At 46.4% G+C, this 18,086-nt stretch overlaps 1 protein-coding gene across 1 annotated transcript; it reads right to left on the bottom strand.

The window, feature by feature from the left end:
• Positions 1 to 355: 355 nt before the first annotated feature.
• Positions 356 to 6,618, bottom strand: LOC120869858 (HLA class II histocompatibility antigen, DO alpha chain-like). The gene is made up of 5 exons (XM_040249157.1): positions 6,484 to 6,618; positions 1,887 to 2,135; positions 1,191 to 1,472; positions 960 to 1,095; positions 356 to 771 (listed from the first exon to the last, which is right to left on the bottom strand). The coding sequence occupies exons 1-5, from the start codon at positions 6,563 to 6,565 to the stop codon at positions 768 to 770; spliced, it is 753 nt and encodes a 250-aa protein (XP_040105091.1). The 5' UTR covers positions 6,566 to 6,618; the 3' UTR covers positions 356 to 767.
• Between the last annotated feature and the right edge of the window lie 11,468 nt (positions 6,619 to 18,086).

Genomic DNA, 18,086 nt, shown 5'->3' with positions numbered 1-18,086 from the left:
CTTTGGAGGCAAATCTGAATTCAGGATATAAATACATGACGTCCATGTGAAATGGTCCGTTCACAAGTGACACACAAGGGGCCCCACGCTGATGAGTCAAATGAAGCAAGACATAGCTAGATTGGCCCGTGAATGAATGCCAGTTCCCAGTAGCACGTCATGCTCAATGGCCATCACCAGAAATCCCCTCTTCTAGACCCTAGAGTCCTTTGCACACATGCTCAGTCCCTTCAGTCATATCCAACTCTTTAGGACCCCACGGACTGTAACCCACCAGGCTCCTCTGTCCATGGGGTTCTCCAGGCATGAGTCCTGAAGTGGGTTGCCATGCCCTTCTCCAGGGGATCTTCCCGATTCAGGGATCAAACCCATATCTCCTGCAGGACAGGCAGATTCTTTACCCACTCTGCCACCTGGGAGCCCCCCTAGTGTCCCTTACACCCTTAGAGTATTGGCTAAGGCCTGGGAAGATGGGCACTGTGCAAACATTGTTTAAAATTTTACTGCTGCTGGCCGGGGCTTTGGGTAGACCAATAAAGTGTGTGTGTGTGTGTGTGTGTGTTGGGGCTGGGAAAGGGAGCACATTGGTTCCCCACAAGTCCCTGCCATGAGTATGGGGGCCAAAAAGGAGACCTATAGGACAGGGGTTGATCCCATTCAAAGTCAGCATGGTGAACTTGGTGGAGTCACACTGAGCAGGCAAGGGCTGTCAGAAACTTGCCAGGAAGCTGAATGGTGTCTCACACTTGCTTCTCTCAGAAGGGTCATCACCTAAAGTAGCAAAAACCACGTGATCAAGCTTCAAGCTCACAATTCTGGGTCGTTCTCTGCCCACCTCCCTCCAACCTGACGCCCTCGCCTCCCCTCTGCTCGTCCCTGCTCCCCTCCCGGCATCTCTCGTCCTCCACCCCAATCCTGTGCAGAGTCCCCACCTTCCTCCCCCGAGACCCCCAATGCACCTGGGGGCGCTGGACAGGCACGTGCCTGTGATGATGAGGGTGATGCCCCCGAGGAAGCCCCCCAGGCCGAGGATCAGGCCGAGGGCACAGACCAGAGTCCCTGTGGTGTCAGGCAGCATGGTGGGCACCTGGGGCTCTGGGAGAGAAAGGGAAGGTCAGGGGGTCCTGCAAAGAGATTCAGGGTGAAGGATGCATGGGTCTGAGGTGGGTAGCAGGGAGGGGGGTCCATACCCCAGTGCTGAAAGAGCGGCTGGTCCAGGCCCCAGTGCTCCACCTTGCAGTCATAGAAGTCGTCTGCCAAGGGCACAAAGCTCAAGTAGTGGAACTTCCGGAATGAGTGGTCAGGCTGGGCATAGAAGCTGGTCTGGGTCACGCCCTGGGTGACGGGATGGCCGTTGCGCAGCCAGGTGACGTTGATGACCGGGGGGAAGATGTTTTCCACGATGCAGATGAGGACGTTGGGCTCACCCAGCTGCACGCGAGACTTGGGCAGCACAGCCACTCTGGGGGGCACTAGGAAGAAGCAGGCCTTGAATCCCACAGGAGCAGCCTCCAGCTGGGGCCTCATCAGGGATGGTCTGAGGGGTGCTTCCTGGTATTAGCCTTCTGAGAGCAGTAGATGCTCTGGGCTGGTGACACTGGGGCAGAAGCGGGGAACAGAGGGACAAGAGAATGAAGGGACAGGGGGTGCCCAGGGGGTGCCGTATCTGCCAGGCAGGAGGGGCCATTCCTATAGGAAGAGGCTGTTGAAGGAATCTGAGGAGATCTAGAACCTCTTGGGAAAGAAAGGGGTTGAGAAAAACAGTCTCAGATTTTGAGAGTGGGGCCAGGGAGCCAACAGAGGCCTGAGGGGTGGGACAGAGGCTTCTCTGGACCTCCTCTGCTTGCTGGGGGCCTAGAGGGGTGGGCAGGGGAAGGGCCCAGTACCGTTGGGGGCTCTGGTGCCATTGGAACGCTCCACCAAGACCTCCAGATGCGCTTTGATCATCGCGATGCTGACCAGCCCATTCTGCGGGTCAAAGTAGGCGAAGTTGCCAAATTCAGGCAGACGCCACACAGCCTCCCTCTTCTTCAGGTCCACAGAGAACAGCTGTTCTCCATCAAAATCATAGGTGAACTGACCTGCACCGTCATAGGACTGGTAGAAGGCTGGTCCGTAGGAGCCCATGTGGTCAGCTGTGTTGGGTGAGTTCAGGGTCGGGGGAGAAAAGAAAAGGTATCAGCTCTCATCCACCAGGTGTGACGGGTTGAGTTCTGAGCTATGCCCCATCCTGGGTTCTGTGTGGGGGAAGAGTCCTGTTCTGACACTGAGTTGGTCCCTGGAGAGCAGAGGAGTTGCTGAGGGTTGGAAGGGAGAGGATGGAGGGGCTGGCCAGCACAGAGGCAAGGGTTCAGCCCAGCATACCGCGCTGGAAGAAGAGAGGCCACCTAAACTCAGGCTTGTGATCCCAGAGTTAAATCTTGACTCTGATCTCCAGTCCCAGTGGGGTCCTGTGCGTGAGATGAGAAGAGTAGGGGTGGGACGAGGAGAAACTGAGGTTAAACGCACCCATGGAATGCAAGGATTCTTCAAAATATGCAAATCAATCAGTGTGATGCACCATATTAACAAATTGAAAGATAAAAACCATACAATCATCTCAATAGATGCAGAAAAAGCCTTTGGCAAAATTCAGCACCCATTTATCATAAAAACACTTCAAAAAATGGCATAGAAGGAACCTACCTCAACATAGCAAAGGCCATATATGATAAGCCCACAGCAAACATTATTCTCAGTGGTGAAAAACTGAAAGCATTCCCTCTAAGATCAGGAACAAGACAAGGGTGTCCATTCTCACCACTATTATTTAACATAGTTTTGGAAGTCCTAGCTACAACAATTGGAGAAGAAAAAGAAATAAAAGGAATCCAGATCAGAAAAGAAATAAAACTCTCACTGTTTGCAGATGACATGATACTATACATAGAAAACCCCAAAGAAACTATTAGAGCTAATCAGTGAATTCAGCAAAGTCACAGTACGAGGTCAGTGCACAGAAATCACTTGCATTTCTATATACTAACAAACAATGAAAAAATCAGAAAGAAAATTAAGGAATCAATCCCATTCACCATTGTAAAAAAAAGAACAAAATATCTAGGAATAAACCTACCTAAGGAGACAAAAGAACTGTATATGAAAAAGTATAAGACACTGATGAAAGAAATCAAAGATGCCATAAACAGATGGAGAGATACTCCATGTTCCTGGGTAGGAAGAATCAATATTGTGAAAGTGACTATACTACCAATGGCAATCTACAGATTCAATCCAATGCCTATCAAATTACCAATGGCATTTTTCACAGAACTAGAACAAAAAGACATCTCAAAACTTGTATAGAGACACAAAAGACCCCAAATAGCCAAGGTACTCTTGAGAAAGAAGAATGGAGTTGGTAGAATCAATCTTTCTGACTTCAGACTATACTACAAAGCTACAGTCATCAAGACAGTATAGTACTGCCACAAAAACAGAAATATAGACCAATGAAACAAGATAGAAAGCTCAGAAATAAACCCACGGACCTATGGGTACCTTATTTTTGACAAAGGAGGCAAGAATATACAATGGGGCAAAGATAGCCTCTTCAATAAGTGGTTCTGGGAAAACTGGACAGCTACACGCAAATGAATGAAATTAGAATGTTTCCTAATGCCATACACAAAGAGAAACTCAAAATGGATTAAAAGCCTAAATGTAAGACCAGAAGCTATAAAACTCTTAGAGGAAAACATAGGCAGAACACTCGATGACATAAATCAAAGCAAGATCTTCTATGACCCACCTCCTAGAGTAATGAAAACAAAAATAAACAAGTGAGACCTAATTAAACATAAAAGCTTTCACACAGCAAAGGAAACTACAAACAAGGTGAAAAGACAGCCCTCAGAATGGGAAAAAATAATAGCAAGTGAAACAGCTGACAAAGGATTAATTTCCAAAATATACAAGCAGCTCAAACAACTCAACACCAGAAAAACAAACAACCCAATCAGCAAGTGGGAAAAAGACCTAAACAGACCTTTCTCCAAAGAAGACATACAGATGGCTAACAAACACATGAAAAGATGCTCAACATCGCTCATTATTGGAGAAATGCAAATCAAAACTACAGTGAGACACCACCTCACACCAGTCAGAATGGCCATCATCAAAAAGTCTACAAAAGATAAAATGCTGGAGAGGATGTGGAGAAAAAGGAACACTCTTGCACTGTTGGTGGGAATGTAAGTTGATACAGCCACTATGGAAGATGGTGTGGAGATTCCTTAAAAAGCTAGGAATAAAACCACATATGACCCATTAACTCCACTCCTAGGCATATACCCTGAGGAAACCGAAATTGAAAAAGACACATGTACCCCATTGTTCACTGCAGGACTATTTACAATAGCTAGAGCATGGACACGACCTAGATGCCTATCGACAGATGAATGGATAAAGAAGTTGTGGTACATATACACAATGGAATATTACTCAGCCATAAAAAGGAACAGATCTGAGTCAGTTCTAAAGAGGTGGACAAACCTAGAGCCTCTTACGCAGAGTGCAGTAAGTCAGAAAGAGAAATAAAAATATTGTATATTGATGCATATATATGGAGTCTAAAAAGATGGTACTGAAAACTTTATTTTCAGGGCAGCAATGGAGAAACAGACATAGAGAGCAGACCTATGGACAAGGGGGGAGGGGAGGAGGGAGAGGTGAGATGCATGGAGAGTAATGTGGAAACTTACAATAGCATATGTAAAATGCATGGCCAGTGGGAGTCTGCTCTATGACTCAGGGAACTCAAACAGGGGCCCTGTGACAGTCTAGAAGGGTGCGGTGGGGAGGGAGATGGCGGGGAGGTTTGGGAGGGAGGGGACTTGGGTGTACCCATGGCTGATTCTTGGTGATGTATGACAGAAAACCACAAAATTCTGTAAAGCAATTATCCTTCAACTGAGCAACTGAACTGAACTGAATTATCCTTCAATTTTTAAAAAAAGGCAAAAAAAAAAAAAAAAAGAGCATCCATGGAACTGTGGGCACAGAGATGCAGTATAAGTGGGTGTGAGGGAAAACAGGAGATGGCTGTAGGAGTAAGAATTAAGAAGGGTAGAAAAAGGCAGCCCAAGGTATTGTGTTCAAAGTTCATGTCCCATCTCTTCTGCTCAGAGCATTATGACTAAATGTGTCTCTTAACATGAAGGAGGCTCAAGTTTTCTAGAAATTAGGGTTTAGGTGACTGTGGATAAGATGGCTTGATAATCCTATGAAATTAATTGCACAGCAGTCATGAGAAACCACCGTGTGGGCAACACGATATAGGCCCCAGGGGAGTATAGACAAACCAGCTGTGGGCCCTGCAGACAAGGAGCTCAGGAATAGAGCAGGATAAAGATATAAACTACTCTCTATTGACCTGGTGAAAAATATGGTACTAGAGCTGGAGGTGAATGGGCACATTTCAAACCAGGAATTCTACAGAAATCAGGATGCTGGGACTTCCTTGGCAGTCCAGTGGTTAAGACTCCATCTTCCAATGCAGGGGAGGTGGGTTTGATCCTTAATATGCTGAGCATCTTGGCCACAGAATTTTAAAAATATAAATTAAAAAAAAAGAGAGGGAGTTCCTTGGTTGTACAGTGAATAAGAATCTACCTGCCAATGCAGGGGACACGGATTCGATCCCTGGTCTGGGGAAATTCCACATGCCATGGAGCAGCTAAGCTGGTGCACTGCAGCTACCCAGCCCTGGCCCCCTCGAGCCTGTGCCCCACAACAAGGGAAGCCAGGGCACCGAAGCTAGAGAGCCGCCTGGCTTGCTGCAGCTAGAGAAAGCCTATGCACAGCAGTGAAGACCCAGCACAACCAAAAGTAAATAAATACATAAAAGTTGTTTTTAAAAAATCAGGACGCTGGGCAGCAAGATGGAGGTTTGGGTCTCAGAGAGGCGGGTAAGGGGACTTTCTTGGTGGTCCAGTGGTTAAGACTTCACCCTTCAATGCAGGGGTTACAAGTTTGATCCCTGGCCAGGGGGTAGCTGCTGCTGCTGCTCCTGCTGCTAAGTCGCTTCAGTCGTGTCCGACTCTGTGCGACCCCATAGATGGCAGCCCATCAGGCTCCACCGTTCCTGGGATTCTCCAGGCAAAGATCCTACAATGCCGCACATCCAAAAAACCAAAACATAAAACAGAAGCAATGTTGTAACAAATTCAATGAAGACTTTAAAAATGGTCCACAGTTAAAAAAAAAAATCTAAACGGAAGGAAGGAGGGAGGAACAGGAGGCACCAGAACATGGCTGGCGTGGCCAGGCTGAGCCTGTATTTAGGTCCAGGACAGACCTGATCGAGGTGAGAGGGATGGGGAGTCTCTTCGCAACGGAAGTTGCCGTAAATCAGCGGAGAGGAACCGCTCACACTCTGTACCATCGCAAGAGTAACCCCACGCCCGTAATCTCCTCTCCTCGCCCAGCGCCCTCAGCACTCACCCTTGATGGCCCCAACTTCCTGGGGGCTCAGGAGGGTCATCAAGGTGTGCAGTCCCAGGACCAGCGTCCCCCGGAGGACCATTGCCCTCTGGTGCTTTAACCAGATAAGTCCCGCTTGGTGTGGGGGTAAAGGAAGAAGGTGGAGGTAAAGAGGAAGCAAACAGATTCTGGGGTGGGGGTGGGGGTGGGGAGCCCCCTGCTGTGTTCAGCCAATCAGAGAAATTCTCTCAGTTGGGGTAGCTGTTGCTGGGGGAAGATTCGAAGGAAAGCGCCTGGATGAGAAGATGGAAGAGGTCACTGGGCCCACCTGCCCCAGGGAGGCTTGTCCACAGGAAAGTCAGGAGGGGTGGGAGGGCCTTAGACCCAGGGTTCCTACATCCTCCTAGGGGGACCCTCTGAAGGCAGAGAAAAGGCCATCTGAGCGCAAATACTCTTTGATCTGTGGGGTAGGGGCTCCTACTTACCTTGGAAGTTTTTGTGGACCAATTTGGAGTTAAAAAATAGAATAAATATGGGGGCACCTTGACGGTCCACTTGTTAGGACTCCAAGCTTCCACTGTAGGGGACATGGTTCCGATCCCTGGCAGGGGAACTAAGATCCCACAAGCCCCCTGGCACAGCCAAGAAAAAAAAATTGCTAAGAAAATTTAAAAGGGAAATGTTGGATACACAGTTGAAAAAAATATTTAGAGGCTTTAAATCATGTTTAAAATTATTACTTTATTTCATTATGTGAGGGAAAACGTATCATTGTTAGAGATGTTTAGAGTACAAAAGAACTCCAGCCGGCTGTTCTGAGGAGGGCAGAGAGTGCTGGGTGGCCTCCATGAGTTCATCCAGGTCCCCTGTGCCCCCATCTCAGACTGAAGGTTGACCTGTATGGACCAAATTTCCCTTATTTTTGGCTTCTAATTGGGCGAAGCCAACGGGAGGCATGGGGTGCCCAGGTGACACATTAGCAAAGAATCTGCCTGCCAGTTCAGGAGATGCAAGAGACTCGAGTTCGATCCCTGGGTGGGGAACATCCCCTGGAGAAGGAAATGGCAACACACTCCAGTATCCTTGTCTGGAAAATCCCATGGACAGAGGAGCCTGGCAGGCTACAGTCCATGGGGTTGCAAAGAGTCAGACACGACTGAGCATACACACACACTCAGTGAGGGGTACTGGCAGAATTTAGTCTAATGTAAAACGTATAGAAAGTTAATTCTTTGTCCTGGTAAACAGAAGTCTAACCAAATATCTGAAGGCAATGTGTCAAAAATGGTGAAAGAAATAATCTTCTACTTGGAAGTGATCTGAGAAATCGTCTGTTTCCAAACCTGACCACACAGGAGAATCAGCTGTGGAGTGTGTTAAAAATACAAATTCTTGGGTTCCATCCTGACCTGAGTTAAAGTAGCCTTTCCACAGGTAGGGCCAGGGGACCTGTGTGTTTAGCATACTCCCTAGGTGATCCTTGGGCAACAGGTCTAAGGACTGCTTTCTGGCACAAACAAATGCCTGCTCTGGTGTTCTTTTCTACACCAAGTGGAGTAGATAGAGACTTCTGACTTCAAACTAACCAAATTATGAGTACTGATGGATTTTGGTGACACAGTTTATGGGGAACCCTAGCCTTAGTTCTCTTTGTTTCCATTCCCCAGGATCTAGACCAATGCCTAGCACAGAGTGATGAGCAATAGATATTTTTGTGTGAACAGTGGTCCTGCCCTACCTTTCTCCTTTGAAGAGTTAGAACCTTGAAACGGTGAGATGATAGACTGTCAAACCCAGGAATGCTTGTGATAAAGAATGCTGCTTCTTTATTTTATAGCAATTGGGTGTTGAATGCTTTTTTATTTCTAAATATATGAAGATTGGCAAGCATAAGAGTTTTGTTGTTGCTGTTATTTTCTAATTTAATGACTTTATAATCCAAGAATCTTGTCACTCTGATGCATCTTAGAAATTTACTGAAACTTGCTTACAGTTTGCAGCGTAGTCACTTTTTGTCAGCGCCCCACATACACTCTACTTGTTGGGTGAAAAATTTTGTAAATGTTATTGGACCAAGAGTGTTAATTTTGTTGTCCTAATCTATCATATCTTTCCTTATCTGGGGGCTGATCTGTTAATAACTAAGAGTGATGTATTTAAATCTCTAACTGTGGCTGTAGATTTTTCTATGTGTTTCTATTTGGGGAATCATTTCTGCCCTGTTTATATTTAGACTGTTAAATGCTTACTTTGGGGATTTATTGTGTTCTCAATGAATTGAGCTGTTTCCCAATATGGACTGGCAACCTTTCTGTCTTAAAGTCTGCCCTGTCTGATACTGATACACTACACAGCTTTCTTTTCGTCAGCATTTGTTTTCTATATCTCTTTCTATCCTTCAGTTTTTACCCTTTCCGATGTAGCTGTCCTAAATATCGTATAGGTTTTGGGTTTTCCAGTCTGACAGTCTCTGTATTCTAATTGGTGATTCAATTCCTATATTATTAGTCAAAGTGAGCAAACTTACTTTTGCGACAGAAAAACACAGAAACTTCCGTGGTTTGACAAAATATGGGTTTATTTTTAACCCATGTGCTTGCTGTTCAAGGCAGGTGAGACATTCTGTACCTATGAAAGTGAAAGTGTAGTCGTTCAGTCGTGTCCAACTCTTTCCAACCCCATGGACTGTAACCTGCCAGGCTCCTCTGTCCATGGAATTCTCCAGGCAAGAATACTGGAGTGGATTGCTATTCCCTTCTCCAGGGGATCTTCCAGACCCAGGAATTGAACCTGGGTCTCCCGCATTGCAGGCAGATTCTTTACTGTCTGAGCCCCAAGGGAAGCCCTCTATATCTATAGCGTTTCTTAAAAAGTACCTCATGAACCCAGGCTGGCTTCCTCTTGCGTCTCACTGTTGAAAAGCCCTTTGCTTCCAGCTTTGCAGACAGGAGAGGGCCTCAGGAAGGTGTATCTGCTCTTGTCGCTCTGGACCAGAAACCCCGCGTTGCGTCTGCTCACATTGCATTGGCAAGAATTAGACCATGACCCTGCCAGGGTGCAAGGGGGCTGGGAAGTGCAGTTCAGCCATGTGTTCCGGAAAATATAATGGTTTGGTGAATACAGGCACTGTCTTTGCTCCATTTCAGCCATACTTATTGCTGTGTTTTGACTTGTTTCTAATACTGTATTTATTTCAATATTCTAGTTTTTCCTTTTTCAGTCTTCATCATCTTTACTTTTAAATTAATTTTATTGAAGTATAGTTGATTTACAATGTTGTGTTCATTTCTGCTGTAAAGCAAAGTGAATCAGTTACACGTGTACATATATTCACTCCTTCTAGATTCTTTTCCCATATAGGTCGTTACAGAGTATTGAATAGAGTTCCCTGTGCTATAGAGTAGGGCCTGACTAGTTATATATTTTGCGTATAGTAGTGTGTGTATATCAGTCTCAATTTCCCAGTTTGTCCTCCCTTTCTCTCCCTTGGTATCTGTAAGTTTGTTTTCTACATCTGTGACTCCACTTCTGCTTTATAAATAAGTTCTTTTGTACCACTTTTCTAAGATTCCACATATAAGCAATATCACATGATATTTGTCTTTGTCTGACTTACTTTGCTCAGTATGATCATCTCTAGGTCCACCCATGTTGCAGCAAACGGCATAATTTCATTTTTTATAGCTGAGTATTATTCCATTATGTATACACACACACACACACACATCACATCCTCTTTATCCATTTACCCGTTGGTGGACATCCAAGCTGCTTCCATGTCCTCGCTATTGTAAACAGTGTGGTGATGAGCATCGGGGTACATATATCCGTCTTTTTTTTTTTTAAGTGTTCTCTATACCTCCGCCTTCTTCCCTCTAACCAGATAAGCACCTTAGCATACTTTCAAATACATTCAAATACTTCTCCTTCACCAAGGTTTTTGATCAGCCTTACATCCCATACCTTTTTGGCACCTCCTAACATTTTATCTTGTTGTAATACTTCCTCCCAAAGTATTTTAAACATGAGTACTTGTGTGGCAAACCTTCTGAAGCTTTGTATGCCTGAGAACATTTTCTATTATAACATTTTATTATAATAAAAAATACAGCTACATAACATTTAGCTGATGTATTAAATTCTGTTTGACTTTTTTTCTTTACTATTTTAAGTAATATTATCCCAATGTCTTTTTGCATCCAGTGTTGATGTTAGGAAATCTGATGTCCGTCTGTCTAGAATCTTTTAGAATTTTCTCATTTTTCTGCGACTTTTAAAATAATTTTCTTCATTTCTTTAGTTTTGCTGCTGGCTGTGCTGAGTTTTCCTGGGTGCACAGGCTCTTCTCTAGTTGCTGCGAGCGGAGGCTGCTCTCTGGTTGCAGTTCATGCTCTTCTTGTTGCGGGGGCTTCTCTTGTTGCAGAGCGCAGGCTCTGGGGCACACAGGCTTCCGTAGCTGAGGCACATGGGCCCCGTAGTTGCCCCTCTCGGGCTCTAGAGCACGAGCTCAGTAATTGTGGCACGTGGGCTGAGTTGCTCCAAGGCATGTGGGCTCCTCCCTGACCAGGGATCAAACCTGTATCTCCTGCATTGGCAAGTGGATTCTTTATCACTGAGCAACCAGTGAAGCCCTCACTGTCTGCTATTTTAAAATGTCATTTTATGCATCTAAAATGGGCTCGTCCTAATCTTCCTGTAGGACATTATGGAGCCCCTTTCTCTATCAATCCTGAGAATTCTCTTTTATTTCTGTAACTCTTTTCTCCTCTCTATCTTTATCAATTTTAAAAATATTTACTTATATTTAATTGGTTCATTTATTTAGTTGGCTGTGCCAAGCCTTGGTTACGGCCCACAGGATCTATCATCTTTGTTGTGACCTGTGAGACCCAGTTCCCTAACCAAGGATCCCACTTGGGCCCGCTACACTGGGAGCTTAAAGTCTCAGTCCCTGGACTACCAGGGAAGTCCCTCAATCTTTATTTTTATGAAATTCGTATTATCCACATTGGGCACTTCTCTCATTTTGCCTTTTGACTTTTCTATTTTCAGGTTCCTTATCCTTCCATCTTTTATTCTAGGAGAGTTCTTTAGTCCTCCAGCTTACTAACTGCTTTTCAGCTGCATCTCTCCCGCTAGTTATTCGCGTTAATATGGTTTTCCATTTGACCATTATATTTTTTACACCTAGAACGTCTATACAGTTTTCCCCATATCCCCTAGGTTTTTTTGTTTTCATGTAGTAACTTCTCTTGCTTTCGTAAACGCATTGCTTATGCTCATTTGAAGTGGTTAGTCTGTATTTACTAATACGTCTTCTTTTAAGGACACCACGGGCCTGTTTGCTGTTTTCCTTTGAAGGCGGTGGTGCTTCCTTGAAGGGAGGGGGTTGTTATTCTGGCCTGTGAACCAGGGCAGGCCAGAGAAGACGTGGGAAACAGGACATGGCCTCCCGCTCCGGGCGCCCGGATCTGTAACGTGATGTTCTGACTTTCAGGTTCCTGTATCAAATCCTCATAACACCTCCTAATTTCTGGTTCCAACTCACCGCCAAGACCATGAGTAAGAGAACAGTGAACTAACTAGTTTATGTGAAAATTCCCCCAACCGAGACAGATACTCATTCATATCCCCACATCTCGCTCTGGACCCTGTGGGAGAGACACGACCTTGACCCACATCTGTGATTCAGACATGCGAAAGCCAGTTAGCATACCGGGGTCTCCAAAGGTGCTCACAGATGCCCCTGAAAGAAGTGGGGAGAATAAAGTCAAGCCTGGGGGAGTGGGCGGGGCTGCTAGCGGAGTAGTGGCTCCCGTACAAAGTGGCATCAAAATGACACTGAATCACTGAGGGCTTAACAACATTTCTATGGGAAACTCCTGTGAAACAGTAGGTCTACTGCAGAGAAAGATAAATATCCCATGATATCGCTTATATGTGGGAGCTAAAGAAAAGACATAAATGAATTTAGAGACTCATAGACATAGAAATGGAGAAGGCGATGGCAACCAACACCGGTACTCTTGCCTGGGAAATCCCGTGGGCGGAGGAGCCTGGTAGGCTGCAGTCCATGGGGTCGCTAAGAGTCGGATACGACTGAGCAACTTCACTTTCACTTTTCACTTTCATGCGTTGGAGAAGGCAATGGCAACCCATTCCAGTGTTCTTGCCTGGAGAATCCCAGGGACAGGGGAGCCTGGTGGGCTGCCGTCTCTGGGGTCGCACAGAGTCGGACACGACTGACGTGATTTAGCAGTAGCAGACATAGAAAATAAACTTATGGCTACCAAAGGGGAGGGAAGAGGGATAAATTAGGAGTTTATCCTAATATATAATAGTTTACACTATTGTATATAAAACAGATTGGGGCTTTCCTGGTGGTCCAGTGGTAAAGAATCTGCCTGCCAATGTAGGAGGCATGGTTTCGATCCCTGGCCCAGGAGGATCCCACATGCCACAGAGCAACGAAGCCCATGCGCCACAGCTATTGAGCTGTGTTCTAGAGCCTCAGAGCCGAAGCCGCCGAAGCCTGCTCACCCAGAGCCCGTGCTCTGCAGCAAGAGAAGCCACTCAGTGAGAAGCCTGCTGCTAAGTCGCTTCAGTCGTGTCCGACTCTGTGCAACCCCATAGACGGCAGCCCACCAGGCTCCCCCGTCTCTGGGATTCTCCAGGCAAGAACACTGCAGTGGGTTGCCATTGCCTTCTCCAATGCATGAAAGTGAAAAGTGAAAGTGAAGTCGCTCAGTCGTATCGACTCTTAGCGACCCCATGGACTGCAGCCTACCAGGCTCCTCCATCCATGGGATTTTCCAGGCAAGAGTACTGGAGTGGGGTGCCATTGCCTTCTCCGGAATCACTTTGCTATATACCTGAAACTAACACAGAACTGTAAAGCAGTTATATTTGTTCAGAGTAAATCAGGCCCATAGTGAACAGCAACCATCCTTATTCCCTCTACCGAATGCTCTCGGTCGGGAAGCACCCAGGGTGGAGCCAACATCCTCTAAACCAGCCGCAGTACCTGCACCCACATTCCAGGTGTACGATATGTGCTCTAGGAACTTGAAAGTTTAGAGAGACCGGGGACAGGCCCTGGAGTCGCCAGGAAGGCGCCAGACACGTCCAGCTCTGACACACAGGTATTTACTGGTCTAGGGATTTCTCAGGAAGGATGCTGTGTAGGGAGAAGTCCCAGAGGAGACTGGGGCTTATAGATCAGTGTGGGGCTCACCGTGTCATCATACTTCAGTTTCTGACCTGCATTAAGTGCTTTCTTTGTGTCAGGACATCTGCAGGGAGCTAAGTGGAGAGGAATCACGGATGGGCAGGAATTGGAGGGGTGTGTGGGGACACCCATCACTGGTGCTGAGGAGCACAGAGATTCAAAGGGACTGGAGCTTTAAAGATCTGATGCAAAGAAAAAAAAAAAAGCGGGATTTCCTAGTGGCTCAGTAGCTAGGACTCAGCCAGTTCACTGTGGTGAGCCCTGGTTGGGGAACTAAGATCCTGCAAGCCAGGCAGTGCAGCCAATAAATAAAGTAGATTTGATGCTGGACTCCCTTCTGAACTCTTCTGTCACAGAAAGGTTGTCACCCACAGCAGGACAAACATAGAGGACTTAGGACTCCCCTTCACCCTTTCACACCTGCTCCCTCCGTGTCTCCCCTCGCAGGCCCCTAAGAAGAAGGTGATCTTTCCAGCCGGTGGAGACCAGTGAGAGGTCAAGAAGCACCCTAAGGAGAGGTCACACCACTCTCTCCAGCTCTCCACCTGCCCACATGCTTGGTTTCCTCTTAGACCTGAAGGTTCCCTAAGGCAGGGCTCTTTATAGTTAATGCTGGAAAGGACCGCAGAGATGATTTAGCTAAATCCCCCATCTGTGGAGAAGGGAAACTTGGGACCAGGGAGGTTCTGTGATTTCTCCAATATCATACAACTGAGTCTAAAAACTCTGACTATTCCATCATTTTGCCCTGGAAAGTGATGGGTTCAGGGGTCGTCATCAAAACACTTTACATCAGCAGGAATAACTAATACTGTGTTGATGTGTCGATGCTTTGAGAGAGACTGCAAAGAGGCTGGAGATGAGGTGAGGAGACAGAAAGAAAACACAAAGTTGTAATTGTAGCTCTGCTCTCTCAGCGCTCCCTGGACACAGGGCAGAGGCAGCCCTCGAGTGCTCCATCCAGACATTCTGCCTGAAGGAGGATGGAGACTCAAGGAAAGAGGCAAAAGACAGGACCTACACGACCCTAGGTGCAGCCACTCAGCATCAGAAAGAAAGCCGGCAGAGTGTCTCGGGGGCGTGGGGGTCTCTCCCAGTGCAGCCCTGCACTGGTCTCTGTCTCCCGCAGAGCAATACACGTACAGAGGAGTGACTGCTGAGTCCAGCAAGATGGACCACTAAAAGCGATACTTTTACAACAGAACTTTGCATCCAGTTTGACAGCGCCATGGGGCTGTTTCTAGCTGTGACCAAGAAGGCCGCATCAGTGCGTGTTCATTGCAGTGCTTTTTATAGTAGCCAAGGCATGGAAGCAACCTAAGTGTCTGTCAACAGATGTGGTGCATATATACAACAGAATATTACTCAGCCATTGAAAAGAACGAAATCATGCCATCTGCAGCAACGTGGTTGGACCCGCAGAATAACATAGAAAGACAAATAGCATGATAGAAATGAACTTATTTACAAAACAGAAACAGACTCACAGACTTAGAGAACTAATTTATGGTTACCGGGGGGAAGGGTGGTGGAGGGAAGGGATAGATTCGGAGTTTGGGATTGACACGTACACATGACTATATTTAAAATAGCCAATGGACTTCACCGGCAGGCCAGTGGTTAACACCATGAACTTTCACGACAGGGGGCACAGCTTCCATCCGTGGTCAAGGACCTTAGATCCTGCAAATTGCATGGCACAGCCTAAACAAATAACAAAATAAAATAGATAACCACAAGGACTTAATGAATAACACAGGGAACTCTGCTCAATATTCTATAATAATCTGAGACAAGAATTTGAAAAGTAATAGATACATGTATATGTATAACTCGGAGAAGGCAATGGCACCCGACTCCAGTACTCTTGCCTGGAGAATCCCATGGACGGAGCAGCCTGGTGGGCTACAGTCCACGGGGTCGCTAAGAGTCGGACACAACTGAGCGACTCCACTTTCACTTTTCACTGTCATGCATTGGAGAAGGAAATAGCAACCCACTCCAGGGTTCTTGCCTGGAGATTCCCAGGGACAGGGGAGCCTGGTGGGCTGCTGTCTATGGAGTCACACAGTCGGATACGACTGAAGGGACTTAGCATAGCATAGCATAGCATGCTATGAAAAAAAAAACCATAATGGAAAAGAATATGAAACCGGATGTATATGTATAACTAAGTCACTTTGCTATGCAGCAGAAATTAACACATTATAAATAAACTATACTTAAAATCTTTAAAAATATTTTTTTAAAAAAAGAAAAGCTGCCCCAAATTGGAATATCCAGAGTGAGTTCCTGGGACTGAGACAGAGCAGGATGGTCAGAATGCACAGACCCCGGGACAAGGGCCCCACCCTGCAGCGCAGAGCCGAGAGGAGGGTGGGGGAGGGGAGCCCCGGGAGGCGTGGGCTCGGCGTCACAGGAGGGGCGGGCTCTCTGCCCCATCTCCACGCCCCAGGAGGTCCCAGGCTGAGCCGCCTGAACCCAGAAGGCATCACAGGGCGGTGGGGGAGACCAGCAGGAGAAAGGGCCAGACTTCCTGCTCGTTAAACACAGAAGGAACACTGGGTTCCTGACTCTTGCTACAATCTTTTGTTGTTGTTTTGGAGTTGCTGGAGGAAACTACGAACCACACTGAAAGAAGAATGAATCAAGCTACTTCTTTTCTCCTCTTTTTCTAATGAGATCAAAAGAAGGCTGTTGGCTGATAATAGTCTAATGCCAAGATCGTATCTGGCAGGATGATACATCCTTTTGAGCAAAATGGGGAAATGTCAATTTAGGTAGCTTCATAACAGGTTCAACATTTCTGTTCAAAGAATATTACTTACCAGCCTAGACGTTTCTGGCAAAAGTGCTATAGCATTACAGGGCGCCAGCTTTGACCCTCTCCTGGTCCTCTCTGCTCTCTATTATGTCTGACAAGGTCTTTCTGGGGAAATTTGAATGTTTTCTTCTGTTTTTCCGACTCTTTTCCCCATCTTCTGCCTTCAAGTAGCTCACTGGATGATATATTTATCTTTAACATCTAAATGTCAATTTGGCTTAAAAATAATGAGTCACTGTAATGTACACCTGTAACTTATATAATCATGTACATCAACTATACTTCAATTTAATTTTTTTGAGTAAAAGTCAGTTTGGCAAGAAAATCACTTAACATGCGCTTTATCTGTCTCCTTTGTCATAACAAGATTCTTTCCCACACTCCTAGTCCAGGCTAAAGTGAATGTCTCCCCTCCAAGCTGGAGACCCTGCAGGAACACAGTCTGCTCGTCTAACACGTGACCGATTTCTATCTGGGCCACATTCAAGCCCGCTGGTCAGCTGGGATTGTGTCCACCACCTGGTCCATCACGGGGCCTGGGCCGCCCAGCTCCTCGTGATGCTGAAAATGGCGCATCAGCAGGGAGGTGTCTACACCCACCAGTGGAGCACCCCAGCCTGGACAGACTGTCACCTTGGGGTGCAGTGAGTTACTCCCTGATGACCCTGTGGACTCCAAGCTCTGGGGTCCACTCACCACGTGTTGAGGTCACACCACGCCGTGCTTTTTCTCCTCAACCCCCTGACTGTGGTCTAGGCTGGCAGATTCATGCTAGATCTGGAGATTCTAGCATGCGTTTATCCCTGCCCTTAGAAAGCCTAGAGATTCTGTCCTTGTTAGAAAACCTCAGAAAAGTATCCCCTTCGTGCCTGGCCCTTGGTCTCCCTTCAGCCCCTGAAGCTGGGACCTGACCGTCTGGCATTGCTTCCCATGAAGTCTCCACTCCGAGATTCAGAAATTTGGGGTGATTGCCACATTTTAAACTTAATTTTTATTGGACTGTAGTTGATTTACAATGTTGTATTCATCTCTGCCGTACAGCAAAGTGAATCAGTTGTACACATACATATATCCACTGTTTTTTAGGTTATTTTCCCATATAGGCAGATCATGACAGAATATTGAGAAGAATTCCTTGTGCAATACAGTAGGTCCTTAACCTAGTTCAGTTCAGTTCAGTTCATTTCAGTTGCTCACTCGTGTCCGACTCTTTGCAACACCATGAACCACAGCATGCTAGGCCTCCCTGTCCATCACCAGCTTCCGGAGTCCACCCAAACCCATGTCCACTGAGTCAGTGATGCCATCCAACCATCTCATCCTCTGTCGTCCCATTCTCCTCCTGCCCTCAATCTTTCGCAGCATCAGGGTCTTTTCAAATGAGTCAGATCTCCGCATCAGGTGGCCAAAGTATTGAAGTTTCAGGTTCAACATCAGTCCCTCCAATGAACACCCAGGGCTGATCTCCTTTAGAATGGACTGGTTGGAACTCCTTGCAGTCCAAGGGACTCTCAAGAGTCTTCTCCAACACCACAGTTCAAAAGCATCAATTCTTTGGAGCTCAGCTTTCTT

Source organism: Oryx dammah, unplaced genomic scaffold (assembly GCF_014754425.2).
Source record: "Oryx dammah isolate SB20612 unplaced genomic scaffold, SCBI_Odam_1.1 HiC_scaffold_11, whole genome shotgun sequence".
Classification (NCBI taxonomy): Eukaryota; Metazoa; Chordata; class Mammalia; order Artiodactyla; family Bovidae; genus Oryx; species Oryx dammah.
The sequence above is the reverse complement of the archived record's forward strand: the minus strand, read 5'-3'. Positions and strand labels throughout refer to the sequence as shown.

Excerpts from the sequence above, each read along its gene's own strand:
- LOC120869858 (XM_040249157.1), bottom strand. The coding sequence starts at position 6,565 with ATGGTCCTCCGGGGGACGCTGGTCCTGGGACTGCACACCTTGATGACC. Across the intron at positions 2,136-6,483 it reads GGAAGTTGGGGCCATCAAGG|CTGACCACATGGGCTCCTAC; the intron begins GTGAGTGCTGAG and ends CACCCAACACAG. Across the intron at positions 1,096-1,190 it reads GCCGCTCTTTCAGCACTGGG|AGCCCCAGGTGCCCACCATG; the intron begins GTATGGACCCCC and ends TTTCTCTCCCAG.